The sequence below is a fragment of the Solea senegalensis genome, linkage group LG7 (assembly GCF_019176455.1).
Source record: "Solea senegalensis isolate Sse05_10M linkage group LG7, IFAPA_SoseM_1, whole genome shotgun sequence".
NCBI lineage: Eukaryota > Metazoa > Chordata > Actinopteri > Pleuronectiformes > Soleidae > Solea > Solea senegalensis.
The window spans coordinates 19,570,808-19,586,919 of NC_058027.1; the positions used below are offsets into that span (position 1 = coordinate 19,570,808).

At 41.6% G+C, this 16,112-nt stretch overlaps 1 protein-coding gene across 1 annotated transcript in view; it reads left to right on the forward strand.

Moving 5' to 3' along the window:
- LOC122772635 (usherin-like) overlaps positions 1–12,455 on the forward strand; it is a 111,561-nt gene extending 99,106 nt beyond the window's left edge. The window contains exons 49-54 of the mRNA XM_044030822.1: positions 453–595; positions 8,373–9,058; positions 9,347–9,516; positions 9,613–9,779; positions 9,929–10,017; positions 12,117–12,455. Coding sequence (XP_043886757.1) covers positions 453–595; positions 8,373–9,058; positions 9,347–9,516; positions 9,613–9,779; positions 9,929–10,017; positions 12,117–12,455 — 1,594 coding nt within the window. The remainder of the gene's footprint in view (positions 1–452; positions 596–8,372; positions 9,059–9,346; positions 9,517–9,612; positions 9,780–9,928; positions 10,018–12,116) is intronic.
- Positions 12,456–16,112: the final 3,657 nt, after the last annotated feature.

Consider the following 16,112-nt stretch of genomic DNA (forward strand, 5'->3'; position numbering starts at 1 on the left):
TGTGTCTTGAACCTAAGATAAACATCATAACACATAACACACATACAATAAACAGAATACCAATATTCCCACAATACTGTATATGTGTCTACTCTCTTTTCTATGCATTGTCCCCAAAATACTGGAATTTGATGTATGTAATGGAACTAAATTTGGAATACCTTTTTTGTGACTTTCTTGCTAACTTCTGGCTAAGGTCTCTGCTTCAGCATGTCATGCATCGTGAGAGCACGGGCATTATGCATGCAGATTATGGTAAATTACTAAGAAATAGGTATGCCATAAGGTCTGAAATGAAATGATTGGTCAGTTCTATAATAGTACTGACGCTTTCAGGATGTGAAGAGGTTATTACCAAATAAGATGAAAAAAAAATATTAAAGGAGAAAATTACAAACTGGAGGTTTAAACATGGCTAATTTTGATTCTGGTGTGTGTCCGTCCCCTCCTAGGCTTTTGGAAAATGTAACGGGCACCTTTTCCTACCGTGTGGACGGCCTGTCACCGTTCACACGCTACATGTTCAGAGTGGTGGCTTCACACACACACGGGCAGACTGCTGGACCGTGGGCGACCCTGCACACCGCGGAGGATCGTAAGTACACTCATTTTCACATTATTTCCAGTGAACACAGGACAGGTCAACTTCATTTCTGAATTGTGGTTGAATTAAGTATTGATATATTATTGTCATTGCTGACTTTGCTGCATGCTCCGCCATGTGCACCGTGGACCCATCTGAGATCTGGACACTTGCTGTGAATAACGGCTGCCAACAGGGTCAGAGGGAAAAGACACTTGAGTAAAGGCTCACTGAATTAAAATCTACACCTGCTTAAGCCTATGATGTGTTAAGAATATGTTTATTCACCGGTAGTGGTTAGCACTCTTGCCTTTGCAGCAAGAAGACCCGGTTGGAACAAGGGCCTTTCTGCATGGCTTTCTCCGGGTTCTCCGGCTTCCTCCCACAGTCCAAAAACATGCAATATGGTGATTAGGTAAATTGGATACTCTAAATTGACTGTAGGTGTGAGAGTGAATGGTTGAATGGTTGTTCGTCTCTATATGTGGCCCTGCGATGGACTGTCCAGGGTGTGACCACCCCCATCGCCCCAAGGTCAGCTGAGATTGGCACAGCACCCTCCGTGACCCTCCTGTGGTGGACAAAGCAATAGAAAATGGATGGATAGATGTTCCCTCACCGTATCTCACAGTTAGATATCCTTTTCTGGATGAAAACTGAACTTTGTAAATCACACCAAAGTTGAAAATCCAAAGATTTCCATCAGCAAGTTCACTTATCTTATATTCTTACTTTGGTGTTTGATTTCCTTTGTTTGATTGTAACAAGGCTGCCGAACACCAGAACCTCCTGTGTACTGCAATTTTTCATAGCGACTATCCCAAAAAATCATGCCCCATCCCTTATAAGCGTTTTGTTTCTGCCGCTGTTTTGTCTTTTGTTCGTATTAAACCAAAATAAAGGAATCTAATCTAAGGGCACATTAAAAATGAAGGTGGTGATGGTGCAAACTTCAACACAAGCAAGATAAGGTGAAATGCTGACAGAGATAACTGAGTTGTGTGTGTGTGAGTGTGAGTGACCTAGCCAGTGTCATTGTGGGCTAATTGCTGTAATAGAATCATATTAGCCACTGGAACAGCCTCCTCAGTGCAAAGTTATAAATTAATTAGTACCACGCTATTATCACATACATTATCATTAAGCAGCTGAGATTTGCATACACTGGATACATGTACACAGGAGTGAGTGTGCTGCTGTACGTATACATACACATGTGCATGCACTGACGCAAGCACACGTGCAGTCGTAAACAAACTGCATTTAGTATACATTAAATTATGGTCCTCTGTGTTTTACTTTGCATTGCAGAACTGAATTCCCTCTGGCTAACACACACACACGCGCACTCTCATGTGCCCTCACACGCTCTCACACACAACTTGTGTCTAGTTTATAGGGGACAATATTTGTGTTGTTGTGAGTTGTGAGAGTGAAATCATGTTCTCAGTGTGTGTGTTCAATAGATTCAACACCATCATTTTAACATCTCTCAGATATGCACACTAACAAACACACACACACACACACACACAGATTTGTGGAGGTAGACACTGCATTGACTTCTACTCATTTAGACAACCTAAACACCCCTCACCTTATCCGTACCTTTTAATGCTTAACCCTGACCTCAACCTCAACTTCACCAGTTCCTCAGAAAAGCAGTTCTGGGACCAGGTTTTGGTCTCCATGTGGACGACTGAAAAGGTCATGAACATTTACATGAACACACCTCCTTGTCCTCCTCATCAGCTTATCAGTCACACCCCTTAAAGGAATACGTCACCGATTTGCATTTAGCTTTGTATTACTGGAATAGGGTAGTATTTTGAAAAAATGTTCTTCCCAACCCTTAAATATCTTCACATGCCCACCAGTGACACTTGGTCCTGTTAGCCTAACTGTTAGCAAAGATGGCTGACACTGTTGACATTGTGGGAATGAGGTACCGTCCCCCTACAAGTGGGTCTACGAAATGGGGAATTAGCGTTGCAGTTTCAAGGCTCGGACCAAGTGTCACTGGGGGGCATGTAAGATATTTCTCGACTCGGGGGGGAAACTGAGGTTGGGAAGCACAATTTAAAAATTAGTAAAAGGTTGTTCTGTGGTTTTTACACGTAAGTAGAGTCCTTCATAATGACAGTTGCAAGATCCCCACTTTACCATAGAGTATATACTACACTGTATTATATGGTGACATGGACCTTCATTCTCTGATTCTCTGAAATTAGTTTTTGCCTCTCTTGTTCTTTTTTTTCTCCTTCCTCTTACAATTTTTATTCTTTCATTTTTTGTGTGTGTTTGAACATGGTTTTAGTCTCACCTCATCTAAGCCGAGGCTCTCAAGTTTTTCGAGAGCAGCAAGGGACAGCAGAGAGACAAGTAGATGAAGAAAATAGTGAGGAAAAAGGCCGGGAAAGACAGATGGAGAGAACAGAAAAAGGTAATGAGGAACTGAGGGGGGGAGAGAGAGAGGGAAGTAGAGGGGCTAATGACAGAACAGAGAAAAGGAGACCCACGCTTCCTCCTTTCCTTTTTATCATTCCATTAAAGTTTTATGTCCATCTTTTTAATGTAATTTGGTGCCTATGAATTTCTGTCGCTGAAGAACAGACAGACAGCTCCTGTGAACATAAACTCTGGCCGTGTTGGACAGCTCCCTTTCCTCTGTCTACTCCCATGTTCACACCAGCTAAGTGATCTGAGGGACAGCGTGTGTGTGCGTGCGTGAGTGTGTGTGTGTGTGTGTGTTACAGGGTGTTATAAAGAATATGAACGAATAAAGCGCTGTTATGACAAAATGATCTTAGTGAAGCAGTCTTACAGTGTGTGTGTACCAGAGAGAGAGAGGGAGAGAGCATTGAAAACGGATGTTTTACTAAATTCAAATTAAAGTGGAGAGAGAAAGAAAAAGGACAGAGAGGAGAAAATGGGACAGAAATGAGGTTGGCTGTACTGGCAGAACACAAAGAATTCATGTTATTTAATGAATGAGTGACTGCATTAATAAAATAATACTTCACCTTAGGTCCCAGGATTCTGTTCACTTTGCTCCCCAAGGAAGCTCTTAACTAAAGTGAGGATAGTCCATTTGATTTTTTTTTTTGCACATCCAGAGATAAAAAGAATAAATTATGTACACTAATTTATCCTCATTACCTGAACATGTATTTACTTTTTATTTTCCTTTTCTTATTCCATCTACTAGATTTCAGAGCCGATTATTCAGCAATCGTGAAAAACATACTTACATCTATTTTTGTTGTAGTTTTAAATGTGCAGCATGCAAGTTGCAGGAAATGACTTACAAGTCCAGGAGGAGAGGGGATTTCAGTTGGACACATTGAACGATCACTACCAAGCATCTCGTCACTTGCTGTGTCTATTGCTGACATCAAGTGGAACACGTGAATTCATAATAATGACTTTTATTTACAGAACATTGCAAATTTGGACCTTTCAGATTAGAGTGAACAGGGTGTGAGCATGATGTGTTCAAAATGCAGCATATTTATACACAGAGTCTTGTTAACAGTTTTTATTTTGACTTGACCCTTTAACACCTATGCCTAAAAAGTCCGTCTGGCCAGAAAATGTTCTGTGAGTAAGTGCTTTTGCCCTTTTTTCCAAGGTGACTTTCAATATATGGCAGTTATTTACAATTTACTGCATGTTAAAATAGTGTATAACAATTTAAAATGAAGGAAAACAATTTGAGAAAAAACACGAATATGAGATTTTGCGTGTTAAATTTAACATTTGAAAAGTATAATACATATTTAAGATAAAGTGTGTTGATTGACATTTCAAAGTTATCATTTTGGGTAGTTGTTTAAAGGCTAATGCCCATCTCACATATTATTATGTGGGATGTTATGGATACAAATCCAGTCCCGTGACCTTGGTCGCACGGCATCCTCTTGCTAACTGCCTCGTTGGTGTCGTCCGTAGCTGCGGTGACATAAAGTCATCTGTGGAAAAAGTAAAGATACCAAATGCAATGTAAATTCTCCCCGTATTGCTTGTCACGTTCTGACACCGTGTCATAAGCATCTTGATAACAGTAAAGCTCAGCGTTTGTCCTCATTATGACTCTAGGAGCCTCGACTCACCTTCAAAAGCCCATTCATCCACTAACACGCAGACACGCGCGCACACACACACACACACACACACACAGGGCTCTGTGCGAGGCTAAGAATAATACCCTTACTCTACTCTTCTTTTCACATGGATACTCACATTTACACACAGGCACACCCTGACCTACACGCGCATACACACAAATATGCACAAGACGCTCCAGAACATGTGTGCACCTCCAAGTATGCAAGCATATGCACAAACACAGACTGCTTCCTCCTCCTCTCCCAGACCTTGTCAGGTGATTGTGTTATTACTATGCTAACCAAATCCTTATAAATGTGATTTAAAGCTTGGCGGCCCTGCTCTCCTGTTTTAGCCTTCTGCTACTTCTGTTTTACTGGCAAGAGGAGGAATAAGGGAGGAAGGGGAAAGGGCAGAAAAGGAGGAAAATGCCATCACGGATAAAGTGGTGGGAAATGCAGGGGAGAGAGGGAAGTTAAAAGGGAGTGGAAGACAAGGGGAAAGGATGAGCAAGCTTGAAAGATGGAAAAAATGGAAGAGGTGAGTGGAACAGGGAGGACAAGAGAGGGAGACAGATAAGGGGCAAGGAAATCATGGACAAAGTGGTTCGTACACACTGCGCTCCACACTCCGTCCCTCCTGTCTGGAGAGCAGTAAAGCGTCAGTAAAATAAAAAAAAAAAGGAAAAAAGCATCACCTGCATCTTAAATGAAAATTTCAATTGAAAAACTTAACAGCCCTTCAAATTGCAGAATTTTACACGCGCCAGTAAAGCCTAAATAACACTGAACACTTAGAGTGAGAGGGGGATGGGGAAGGGAGGAGAGAGAGGGGAATCGGGGGGTATTTTGGTTGGCTGATGGGGGCTGGATCAAGGTGACTGGGTTGTGTTTTGTCGTTGTGTTATTTTGCAGTTAAGGACTTTCTATCTGTCTCCAGCTCTGTGCGTCTTCCACCTGTGCATCTGATGTGTCTATTGTAACGAGCCCCAGTAAGGCAGGAGATAATATTATCAAACAGACAGAATGGTGTGGGATGTCTAATTAGAGAAACATGTCAAGAGACACCACAACCCTCCGCAAAGATGAATGGGAATGCAACGAGGCACGGAGTGAGGCCAGCAGACATGCACAGAGAGGGCGAGCGGGAGAGGCTCCTTGGTTATTCGTAAGGTTCAGTGGACCTTTGGTGGTAATTGAATCAGTGTGAGTGCTGAGTAGAGCTAGCATAAAAACCTGTTAACCCAAAAGGTCAACTCTCTGCATTGTTTATTTAGCAGGGAGCCCACAGAGAGGGGGCCAATGAGAGGGAGAGAGCGAGAGAGAGAAGAAAATGAGAGAGTAGTTGAGGTTAACATAAACAGATAAGTCCATAAACCTGTACATTTTTTTTCTCGGAAAGGGACCACCGGCTTTCCTGTTTACTAAATTACAAGGTTTTCTTAGAACATATACCAGATTTGTTTTCCAGAAAGGGAAAAAAATTACAACGTGTTAATAAGAGCCACACCAAAATTGAATGGATTCCTCCTTAGGTCATACAGTACTCCACTGTTCAAGTGCATGGTCAGTGACATCTCGCAGTCTCAGAGTTCTGACAATTTAAGCCTTTGATACTGCGGCGATTACCATCGTACAGTTAATGTAAACTACACTGTTTCCTTAGTCATGGCTTGTTTTTGTGATCACACATGACCATTAGTATTTAGATATGAAGTTAAAACAAATATATAACTTTAGTATTTTAAAATCAGCTATTTGTCATCCATCTGTGATCGGCTGTTTTGGCTACAAACAATAGTTGTGGCACCAGAAGTCTGCAAATGCATTGTGTTTCCCTAAGACTTGAGCTCTTAAAGTGAGAAAACATGCTCAGAAAAACACTGACTATGGTGCCACTAATGAACCAACCATAAACTACAGTGGCCTGGGAGCGCAAACTGTTATACAAAATGTGAAACACGTTTGAAAGCTTGAGATGAATTGGATTTGTTTTGGGATTTGTAAAAGTGTTTCATGTTTTGTAATAATGATTTGCACTTCCAGGGGTATTGCACATATCCCATCCACAGCACTTTAATCCAATCAGGAACCAGAACTCCACAAAGAAACTTTCTTCTTCTAATAAGTTTAGGCCCCCCACAAAAAAACATCTGGAAGGAGAATGCTTACTACAAACAACAGACCAGAAGTTGGCCACAAAATAGCCAAAATATGACATTGTTTACAGCAGCTTTGATCAAAAAGAGATATGATAAGATTCACTGACTAATGCCAGTGCAGTTATCCTATGGATACAAACTTCATATGCTTCATAATTCTACTTAATTATATCCTTTCACTTTAGTAGTTATTCTTTTTAATGTATTGGATTATGGGTAGACTGGCAACCTGTCCTTATGTGGAGGTTAAAGCAGTAGGCAATGTATGGATGGATGGATTGTGGGCAAAACTGCATCAGCCTTAGTGATGAAGATGCTCTTCCGCTGTTCGAGGAAACTCTTGCCTCTTGCTCATGCACACCGACAGACACATGTACATACGTGTGCACGCGTTATCGCTCATAAGTCATGCTCACATTTTCTCATCTTCTTTCAATTGCTCTTTCTGCCTCTCCCTTGCCCACACACACACACACACACACGCACGCACGCACATGCTCACTGCCATCTGGGAAAGCCGTTAGCAGTTAGCGGTAGCACTTAGCGGCACAGCACGCTCAGTCACCTTGATCTACTTGCCCTTCACACAGCACCATTACTGCTACACTGCATCACGGCTGGAGTGGGTATGCGAGTGTTGGTTAGAGGGAGTGTTTCTCTGCATATACTGACATACATACAGTACATCCATGTCCATTACAGATCAGACGGTGGGATGTAAAGGCGGGGCATTATCTTAAAATGAGCTACAGTGTTTACCTCTGACTGTTGAAGTCTCCCTCTGACTAGTGTTTACAGGGGGCCTGTCTGTGCAAAAACATGTGCAAGTCAAGTCTGCCTTGTGGTGAGCTGCGAGTCGGCGTTTGTGGCAGGATGCACATGTTTTGATCCACCGAGTGCTAAACATATTTGATTTGAATGTCTGCTCCCACTAGTGTAAACAGATCTGGCACAGACATGTGACGTAATCTTTTTTTTTAAGAAGGAATTGCTCAAGTTAATAAATTATTTCAACGCAAGATTTATTACAGTTTGGTGTAAAATTGTTGTGAATTTATTACGTAAATGTGGTTTCCCTCTATGTGTATTTGAGGTTTAAGTATGTATTGTTCGTTTGGATTTGCATTTGTCTTAAAAATGAAAAGAAAATGGTAACTCAAGCACATGCATTTATATTGTGGTTTGCTGCATGTTCCCAGCTGAGTTTGGCCTGCACATCACCTCATGAATTCCCTGCGTGCACACATTCAATCACAAGTACTACATAAATCCATAAATACAAGCCGGGGTATCTCTCTCAGGGAGAAATTGAGAAAGAAAGACACTTGTTAATCCCTTGGATAGGGATGGCAAAATCACTCTGTGTCCTTCTGATGTCATTCTTGACGTTGCTTGTCAAATAATTATTTGGAACAAATCCCCTCTCTTCACTTTAATTTCTCATTCTTTGTATTAGCACACACAAAGAGTATGTTGCCGTCTCGTCTCTTCAGCTGTTCATTATCTCCCTTTTTTCTCCAGGTCCAGGACCAGTGGAAAGCCCAGCTGTAACAGGGATTCATCCTAGAAGTGTAGCGCTTACCTGGGCCCCTCCCTTACAACCAAACGGCATCATCACCAATTACACTCTCCATCTGTGGCCTACTTCCTTCACATCTGTGGATTTTAAACCCAGCTCAGTCTCCAGCACAAGCACAACCCTAAACTCCAGCTTAAGTGATTCACTTGGCATTCTCAACTCAGGTCAAAGTCTCAAGCCAACATACAGTCTTACCTCCTCTGACTCAAGCCACATTTCTACTTTTAACACTGGCATTAATGGCAGCTTAAGCGCAATCAAAGACACGCGACCCAATCTTATCCCTAAACCCGGCTCTAGTTTGGAGCCTGTTCTAATGGAAGAAGGCGATATCAAGACGTCTCATGTAAACAACACAAGCACAGCCTCTGCTTTGCTTTCATTTCACCCCACTGAATCCAGCTCCACCAGTGTAAACTCAACCCACAGCCCATCACTGCCTAGCTCAGACTACAATACAACCAGAAGCAACAATGATCATTTATTGATACAGGACCACGGCCTCATCTCGAGTTCCTTCAATGAAGACTCTGAATTAAGTTCACATGTGCTGTCAGTCACCGTTCCGGGCAACGTCACTACCTACACTTTACACAACCTGCTGCCGTACCACAACTACAGCCTTCAGGTACATCATATTATTGTAATTTTTGTTTTATGACAAACAAACATGAATCACTTTCTCTCAGATGATTCCCTTGTAAACAATAATGTTCTACAAGCGTCCTATCTGCCAATTCAGTTTTTATTAAGACCAGTCTTTTGAATGGACTTAAATCAGTTTTGTCAAGTTCTCGTCTTGGCTATGTGTGTTCAAATGTCCCCTTTTCACTTTCGTAGGTATTTGCGTGATCGTAATAGTAAAAAAGAAATGTCACCGACAATATTAAATTGTAAAGTTTTCCTTTACATCTAGGTGGAAGCATGCACCAGTGTGGGTTGTTCAGTGTCTGGGACGTCTCAGCGCTTCCGTACCCTCCCAGCTCCTCCTGAAGGAGTTCCTGCACCTCACCTTTACTCTGACACTCCCACCTCTGTTCTCCTGTCCTGGGGTGCACCAGAGCAGAGCAACGGACCACTGGATTGGTGAGAAATGAGCAAACACCGTTCAATCCTAATTTGATTCTCGTGTCAGCGACTGTCTTTACAGTGCTTTGCCGCTGTATCTTGTGCTGTGGGTAGGTGGCTAATTGAGCGTAGAGTCACTGGGACCGTGCAAGTCTCAACAGTGGGCCAGCTCCTGCCAGAGTCTCCACCTCTTTCTTTCCTGGACTCTTCATCAGCTCTAAGTCCCTGGACTAGCTACCAGTATCGATTTGTGCTGTATAACCAGGCTGGCAACACAACAGGTAAAGCCTGAATAAAAGGATTAATTAGAATGACCAGAAATTAAATAAAATAACCAGAAATTAAATAAAAATAATTCCAATGTGTGATGGAATTTCTGACGAGGATTAATGTTTCCTCTCCTCTTTTCACAAATGTTACATATGTGCAGGACCGTGGGTCAGCATCACAACCAAACCCTCTCGGCCAGCTGGTCTCAGTCCACCAAGGGTGAAGGTCTTGGGACCAGAGTCATGTCAAGTAAGTCATAAGACGAATTGATGTTTTTATTTTTGAAAAAATGATTGGCTCGCTAGAGCTAATGTAATCTTTAATTGCCACATCTCCACTTACATATAAATCATAGTCTCTGAATAAGATTGCGCTTAATGTATCGTAAGTGTTTGTTGAGTTTATTTTTAAAAAAAAACACACAAAAATTGAGAATCTCCTCAGTCACCCTGGTATTGACAGAAGTGTAGGATGAGTAGGAAAGACAAAGCAATGTCACACTGATTCTCCTGTCTTTCTCTTTTGGAATTTAATGAGAAAGAAACACATTCAATTCAAGGTCTCCTTCAGAAAATGGGTGGGGCTGTGACCCTGTCTGAGGCAGCTTCCTTCCTGTCAGCCATTTTGAAGGAGGGGCCAGAGTTAAGTTCCAGCTCTGACTAATCCTACATCAAGCCGCTGATACAATATTGTATGCATGCACACACACACATGCACTCACAAGCCCGCACTAATGCTAACTGCAGAAAAATGCTAATGCATGTCATCATTTCAGAACTGCCCCTGTCATCTCTGCAGCAGCACAGCTTTAGAGGTCACAGGTAAAAGAAGTAAAGTGTTGCTTCCTAGTTGTTACTAATTGGACAGACAGGCAGGCTGCTTCCTGGTTACTAGTTGACCTTGACAACACAGAGGATTTTCAGCGTCTACTTCAGTCTCCGTTATTTTTTCCTTTTCTTTGATGCATATAATTTCTCTTTTGTAGAGATCTTCAGTCAGTCTCTCTTACTGTTAAGTTGTTTTGTTCTTCTTTTTTTTTTAATGGTGGCATGACTTCTCTGACTGAAACTTCCATCCCATGTTTATTCAGTAAAATACATTTACCTTAATATAAGCAATTGCATTGATGCATGTGGGGCAATACTGTGAAAATTGTGTTGTCAGCGACAGTAGTTGGTGCCGTTTCATTTTCACCTCAGAGTTTTCGCTGCATTTAATAATATAGATGGACAAAGACACACACGCAAAGTGCATCCTGAGACACACCTATTCTCTTTCACTTTCACCTGTCTCACTCATGCACACATCATACAAACACACACACACATACGCATTGGCACACATACTGTAGGGGTGAACTAGCCTTAGCCCCAGTTCTCTGTGTCAGCCCCGGGTCCCTGCTGTCTTCACCATCTACAGATTACATCAGGCTATTCAATCTGTAAATGACTTCCAGCACAAAGCACATCCAACACGCACTATGGGAAATGAGCTACCTAACTCAACATGACCCTGCCTGTGTGTGTGTGTGTGTGCGTCACCCCCAACATGTCCCATGTTAAATGAACATCAAGGTTGTGTGAGAAATAATTATTCTTGATGTTCATTCATAATACTCTCATCAACACTGACCAGTTAATTACCTAAAGTCTTTGTCTCAACAAGCTCGTAACTGATCAGTTTATGTAAATGGCAGTTTGTATTTATGCGTGTGTGTGGACATGTGTTTGTATATGGATGTATAAACAAAACCTTTATGTGTGTGTGTTTGTGTCCCAGTTACCTTCATCTTCACTGTGAAATGCTGACAGTCTGAACTGTTTCCAAATCAGATGCAGTGCTCAACAACCGCAAGCTTTTGTTTTTGCATGCAGCAATTCCATTATCAGCTGCTTTCATTATTTTAGCATGGTGCGTGTGTGTGTGTGTGTGTGTGTGTGTGCGTGTGATGTACTCTTGTAAAAGGAATCATCTGCTCAAGTCAAAGTCAGGTTATCTTTCCCCACAGAGGAACTGAACACGTGCAAACACAGATTTTTCTGGGTGATTTATTATCAAGACAAGTAAAGTGAGAGCAATAGCTTGAATAAAGTAGCAGACACACATTTTCAGAAATTAGAAGGTGGTCAATCTCCCTCAATTCACAGATCTTCTTTATCACCTGGTCTTGCTTGTACAGGTTTTGCATGTACAGCAAAGAAAATCAAAACATTGTTAACATTGATTGGCTTTTGCCACATCACTTTTATCAGTACTGTTGATTATTGTGTGATTATCTGAATTAATATTGTATTCGAACATGCATATTTGTATTTCAACTTAAATCTAATCCATCACATATGTTTCAGGTCACATGGGCTCCTCCTCTAATTCCTAATGGAGAAATTCATGGCTACGAAATCCGCCTCCCAGAACCACGTATATTCCATGAGCATGACAATAGCTCTGAGCTCAGCATCACAGTAACGGACCTAATTCCGTACACAAACTACAGTGTTACTGTGTTGGCGTGTTCCGAGGGCGGTGGCCATGTAGGAGGATGTACGGAGAGTCTGCCTACTCCAGCTGCAATGTCGCCTGCAAGTCCTCAAGGCCTCTCACCTTTGTCAGTCGTGGCAGTCAGCGAGTCGTTCTTAGCCATTTCCTGGCAACCACCAAGCAGACCCAATGGACCCAACATCAGGTAAATTTCACCCTGAAACTATACCTATATGTTATGGTATAGTTTCACGTATTTGTTGGTCCAATTAAAATTACATTAGATTGTCATATACTTCTATAAAAGGTTTTGGCAAGATATTGATTTGAAAAAAATAAGATTTTTTTATGCCTCAGTGCCTGGTGAACACCAGAAGCTGGAGGTCATTTTTTCATATTTGGTACTCGTAAACATTATAACTTTGGAACACCTTTCAGACTTGGTACAAGCTTTAATTTGGACTCAGAGTTGAACTGATCCAAGGTTCAAAGACCCAGGTGTGCGTAACCTTATAAACCATGTCTTTGACCTAGTGAATAAAACATCCCAGGACCATCTTGAGGTAACTGCTTCAAATTTGGCACATCCCTTTCACTTGGACTCACAGATTCAATAGAATTTGGTGGTCAAAGTTCAAGGTCACTGTGACCTCACCAAACCATTTCGCTTCATCAACAGCTGGCACAAATGCTAATGAGACTCAGTGATTGACTGTTAAGAGTTGGGTGGCCAAACGTTAAGGTTTGTTTTTGGCCTTTGGAACATTCTGCAAAAAAATGTCAACTCGACATCGGTCAGCAGAACTATATATAATCGGTAATTACTGCAGTTAATTTGCATTTGTTCCTCAGTTCAGCCACTGTATGAACATGTGTGCGTATTTTGTACAAAATAGCAGAGGAGGCATAAGATGATGAGTTGTATATTGGTTTGGTGGAGATACAAAATACAAATATACAGTGGGTGAATTTGCCTTTCTTCATCATCCCTGCCCTGGATCAGCTGATTTTAAATACACAGAAAAAGTCATAGCGCATTAACAAAAAGAAATAAAAGCAAAGTGACTAGAAGTCCATAATGGATGAATTATGAAGACTTTATGCATCCAACATCTAATACTAATTATGATGACTAAATATGGACCTCAGTCTGTGTTTGCCTTTTAACTTCACATTATCGGACTCTTCCTTGTGTCTTAATTCACTGGTGAGAATTAGAAGGCTATTGAAAGCAATTTAGAGCTTGTTGTTATTAAGAGTCACACTCGAGATGTTCAGTTGCTGCTGAAAAATAAGCAGATAGGAACGCGTTAACAAGCTGCTAACACGAGTTCCCTGGTAATGAGCTAAGTGCCGTGCATGTTTAATCACTGCTTTTTCAGTCCTAATGCACATCCTGGTCCGTTTTGTTCTGTCCTGTTCTACTCTGTCGGCGATTAGGCCTAAAATAAAAGTCCATTTTCCCCGGCAGACGATTAAAATGCATGAGCCTGTCTCTCTGTTCTGCTCGGCTCAGCTCTGTGTGTTTGTCTAAGTGGGTTGTTTAAAAGGCAGCATTAAGCCCTTCTCTTCTGATTACAGCAAAAATTAGCATCACTGTGGGGAGAGGAAAACACAAACCCCACACACAAAAAAAAAAAAAACGGAGGAGGAAGGGGTGCACAGTGAACAAGACTGTGACCGAACGCCACGTATCGTCAACCCGCCACGTTCCAATCGCTACTGTCATCTTCATTACTCGCAGTTTGCCCACTGCTCGCTGTGAACATCAAAGACGCGTACACTGAGCTCATTAGCCGTGGCCATCTGTATCACTTTTGTCCAATCCCTATGATGCAGTTTCAACTCACAGAAACGCCCTGTTCTGTTTTTCTGCACAATGATGAAAACTTAAACACTCAGGCTGAAGAATATAACGTATTTCATCACATATTAGATCAGTAAAGAGTGGCAACAATGTGACAGTTCACCAGTGCGACACCAGCATTAGCATGCCTGATCAGAATGAAAAGATAACAGCTAATAACACACACACACACACACACACACACGAGTGAAGGAAATCATCTTAAATAACAGTCGCCTTGATTGTGAATATGATTCTGGTGCTAGGATGTTTATTTATGTCCCTCTGCCTCCTCATTTGCATTTTGATTGCAGCATTGTCAGCAGTCACAGCACACATCCAACCAGATATTTTGATAGTGATCGTAAATCTGCAAGTAAGTCCTTTTTTTTCCCCGAGTGCACGGGGCCAGATGCGCCCTCCTCTGTCAGGATTGTCTTTGTATGTTTAACACTAACAAGCTGAAGTCTACTTTTCTTCTTTTCCTCACTGTGTTGCTTTTAGTGTCCAAGCTGCTATCGGCATCAGCATAATGCTGTTAACAACACGGTGCAGAAGAATTTAAATACATAAATAAATCAATAAAAAGAACTGGCTTAATGCTTCATCCAGTCCTAATCACAGCTGCTACAGATTACATTCACCAAGGTGATACAAATCTCAACAAGTTTAAGAACCAGTCTGATGGCAAAGATACTGGGAGTGGGAATTTGAGGTGAATTTAAGAACAGTAGCATGACATACTAAGTTGTAACAGGCTGAAAGAATGTTAACAAGTTCAATTTCCATTCAATCAATGCTGGGGCTCTTGGAAATGTTCCATGGCAGGAGTGGGGTAAAATCATCTATATGGTAATTATAAGGATGAATTCCCCAGTAACTTTTGCCAGCATTAAAGGTCAGTCCTATTAAAGATAGTTTATCAGCACTCTGCACATATTGCTTTACTCGGCTTTTAAACGGGTACATCATTTTTTCTTCTCTCTATTTTCTGCAACCTGCTGAAGTCTGTGCTTAAGCCAAATGAGAAAAATGGAATTGTGAATGCTGGTAAAGGCTATAATAGCATGAAGATAAATAGTTTTTCTTTCCCCTGCATCCCTGAGTCAAACACACTTCTCCCTCCCTCCCTCTCTCTCTCTCTGTGGTGTGCAAACTCAGTCTATCCGCCGTGCCAACCTCTAACCCCCACTTAAAAACAAATCTCTCCTGCAACCCCCTGAAGTTCCCTGGCCACCTTACAATGTAGGACCGGCAGGTTGCCTCCCCTTGGTCTGGGTACAGCCGTTGACCCGTACCTCTTTCATCCATTTCTCTTGATGCATTATGGGTATTTAAAACTTGTCCAACACGGCATCATTTCATTTTCAGAGCTGCCTGAGTAAAGTAAATCACAGAATCAATCATGCAGAAGGTCAAGCTGAGTCTTCATTACAAGCGTTGCATGCTTGCATGAATATCTTTCATTTCTGACTGACCCAATATGTCACAATAGCTGTCAGTCGGGGGAGAAAAGAAGAAAGAAGCGGAGCGAGAAAAGGGAAAAAAAAAGAAAGAAAAGAAATCCACTCTCTTAAATTGATGTACAACTCATGTCAGTGCTTCTTGGCTTGGAAGGGAGATAAGAGGGAAGTGTGGAAAAACATGCTTTCTGCAACAGTGCTCATATTTTCCATTTGATTCAGGATATAGTGGTTTCTGACCAGTCAAAACCGAGGGCATTATTCTCACTGGTAATCTCCACAATATCAAGGCATATCAAATCATGTGAACAACACACTGTAAATGGGTTTTTCAGCCTCTCTTTCACCTTGCATGATGCATGTGGCCCAAACACTGTTACACATTAGCATATTTTTGCTGCTGTAAAGCTTAATGACATTTTGGGATGAAAAATATATAACAATACGTCGCCACACGGTGGCAAATGTATTAGGGGAGCAGGGCTTGTATCTCCTCAATATTGATTTTAACATGCAGTACAACTGGTTGACTACTGTAGGTTTCAAATCCAATCATG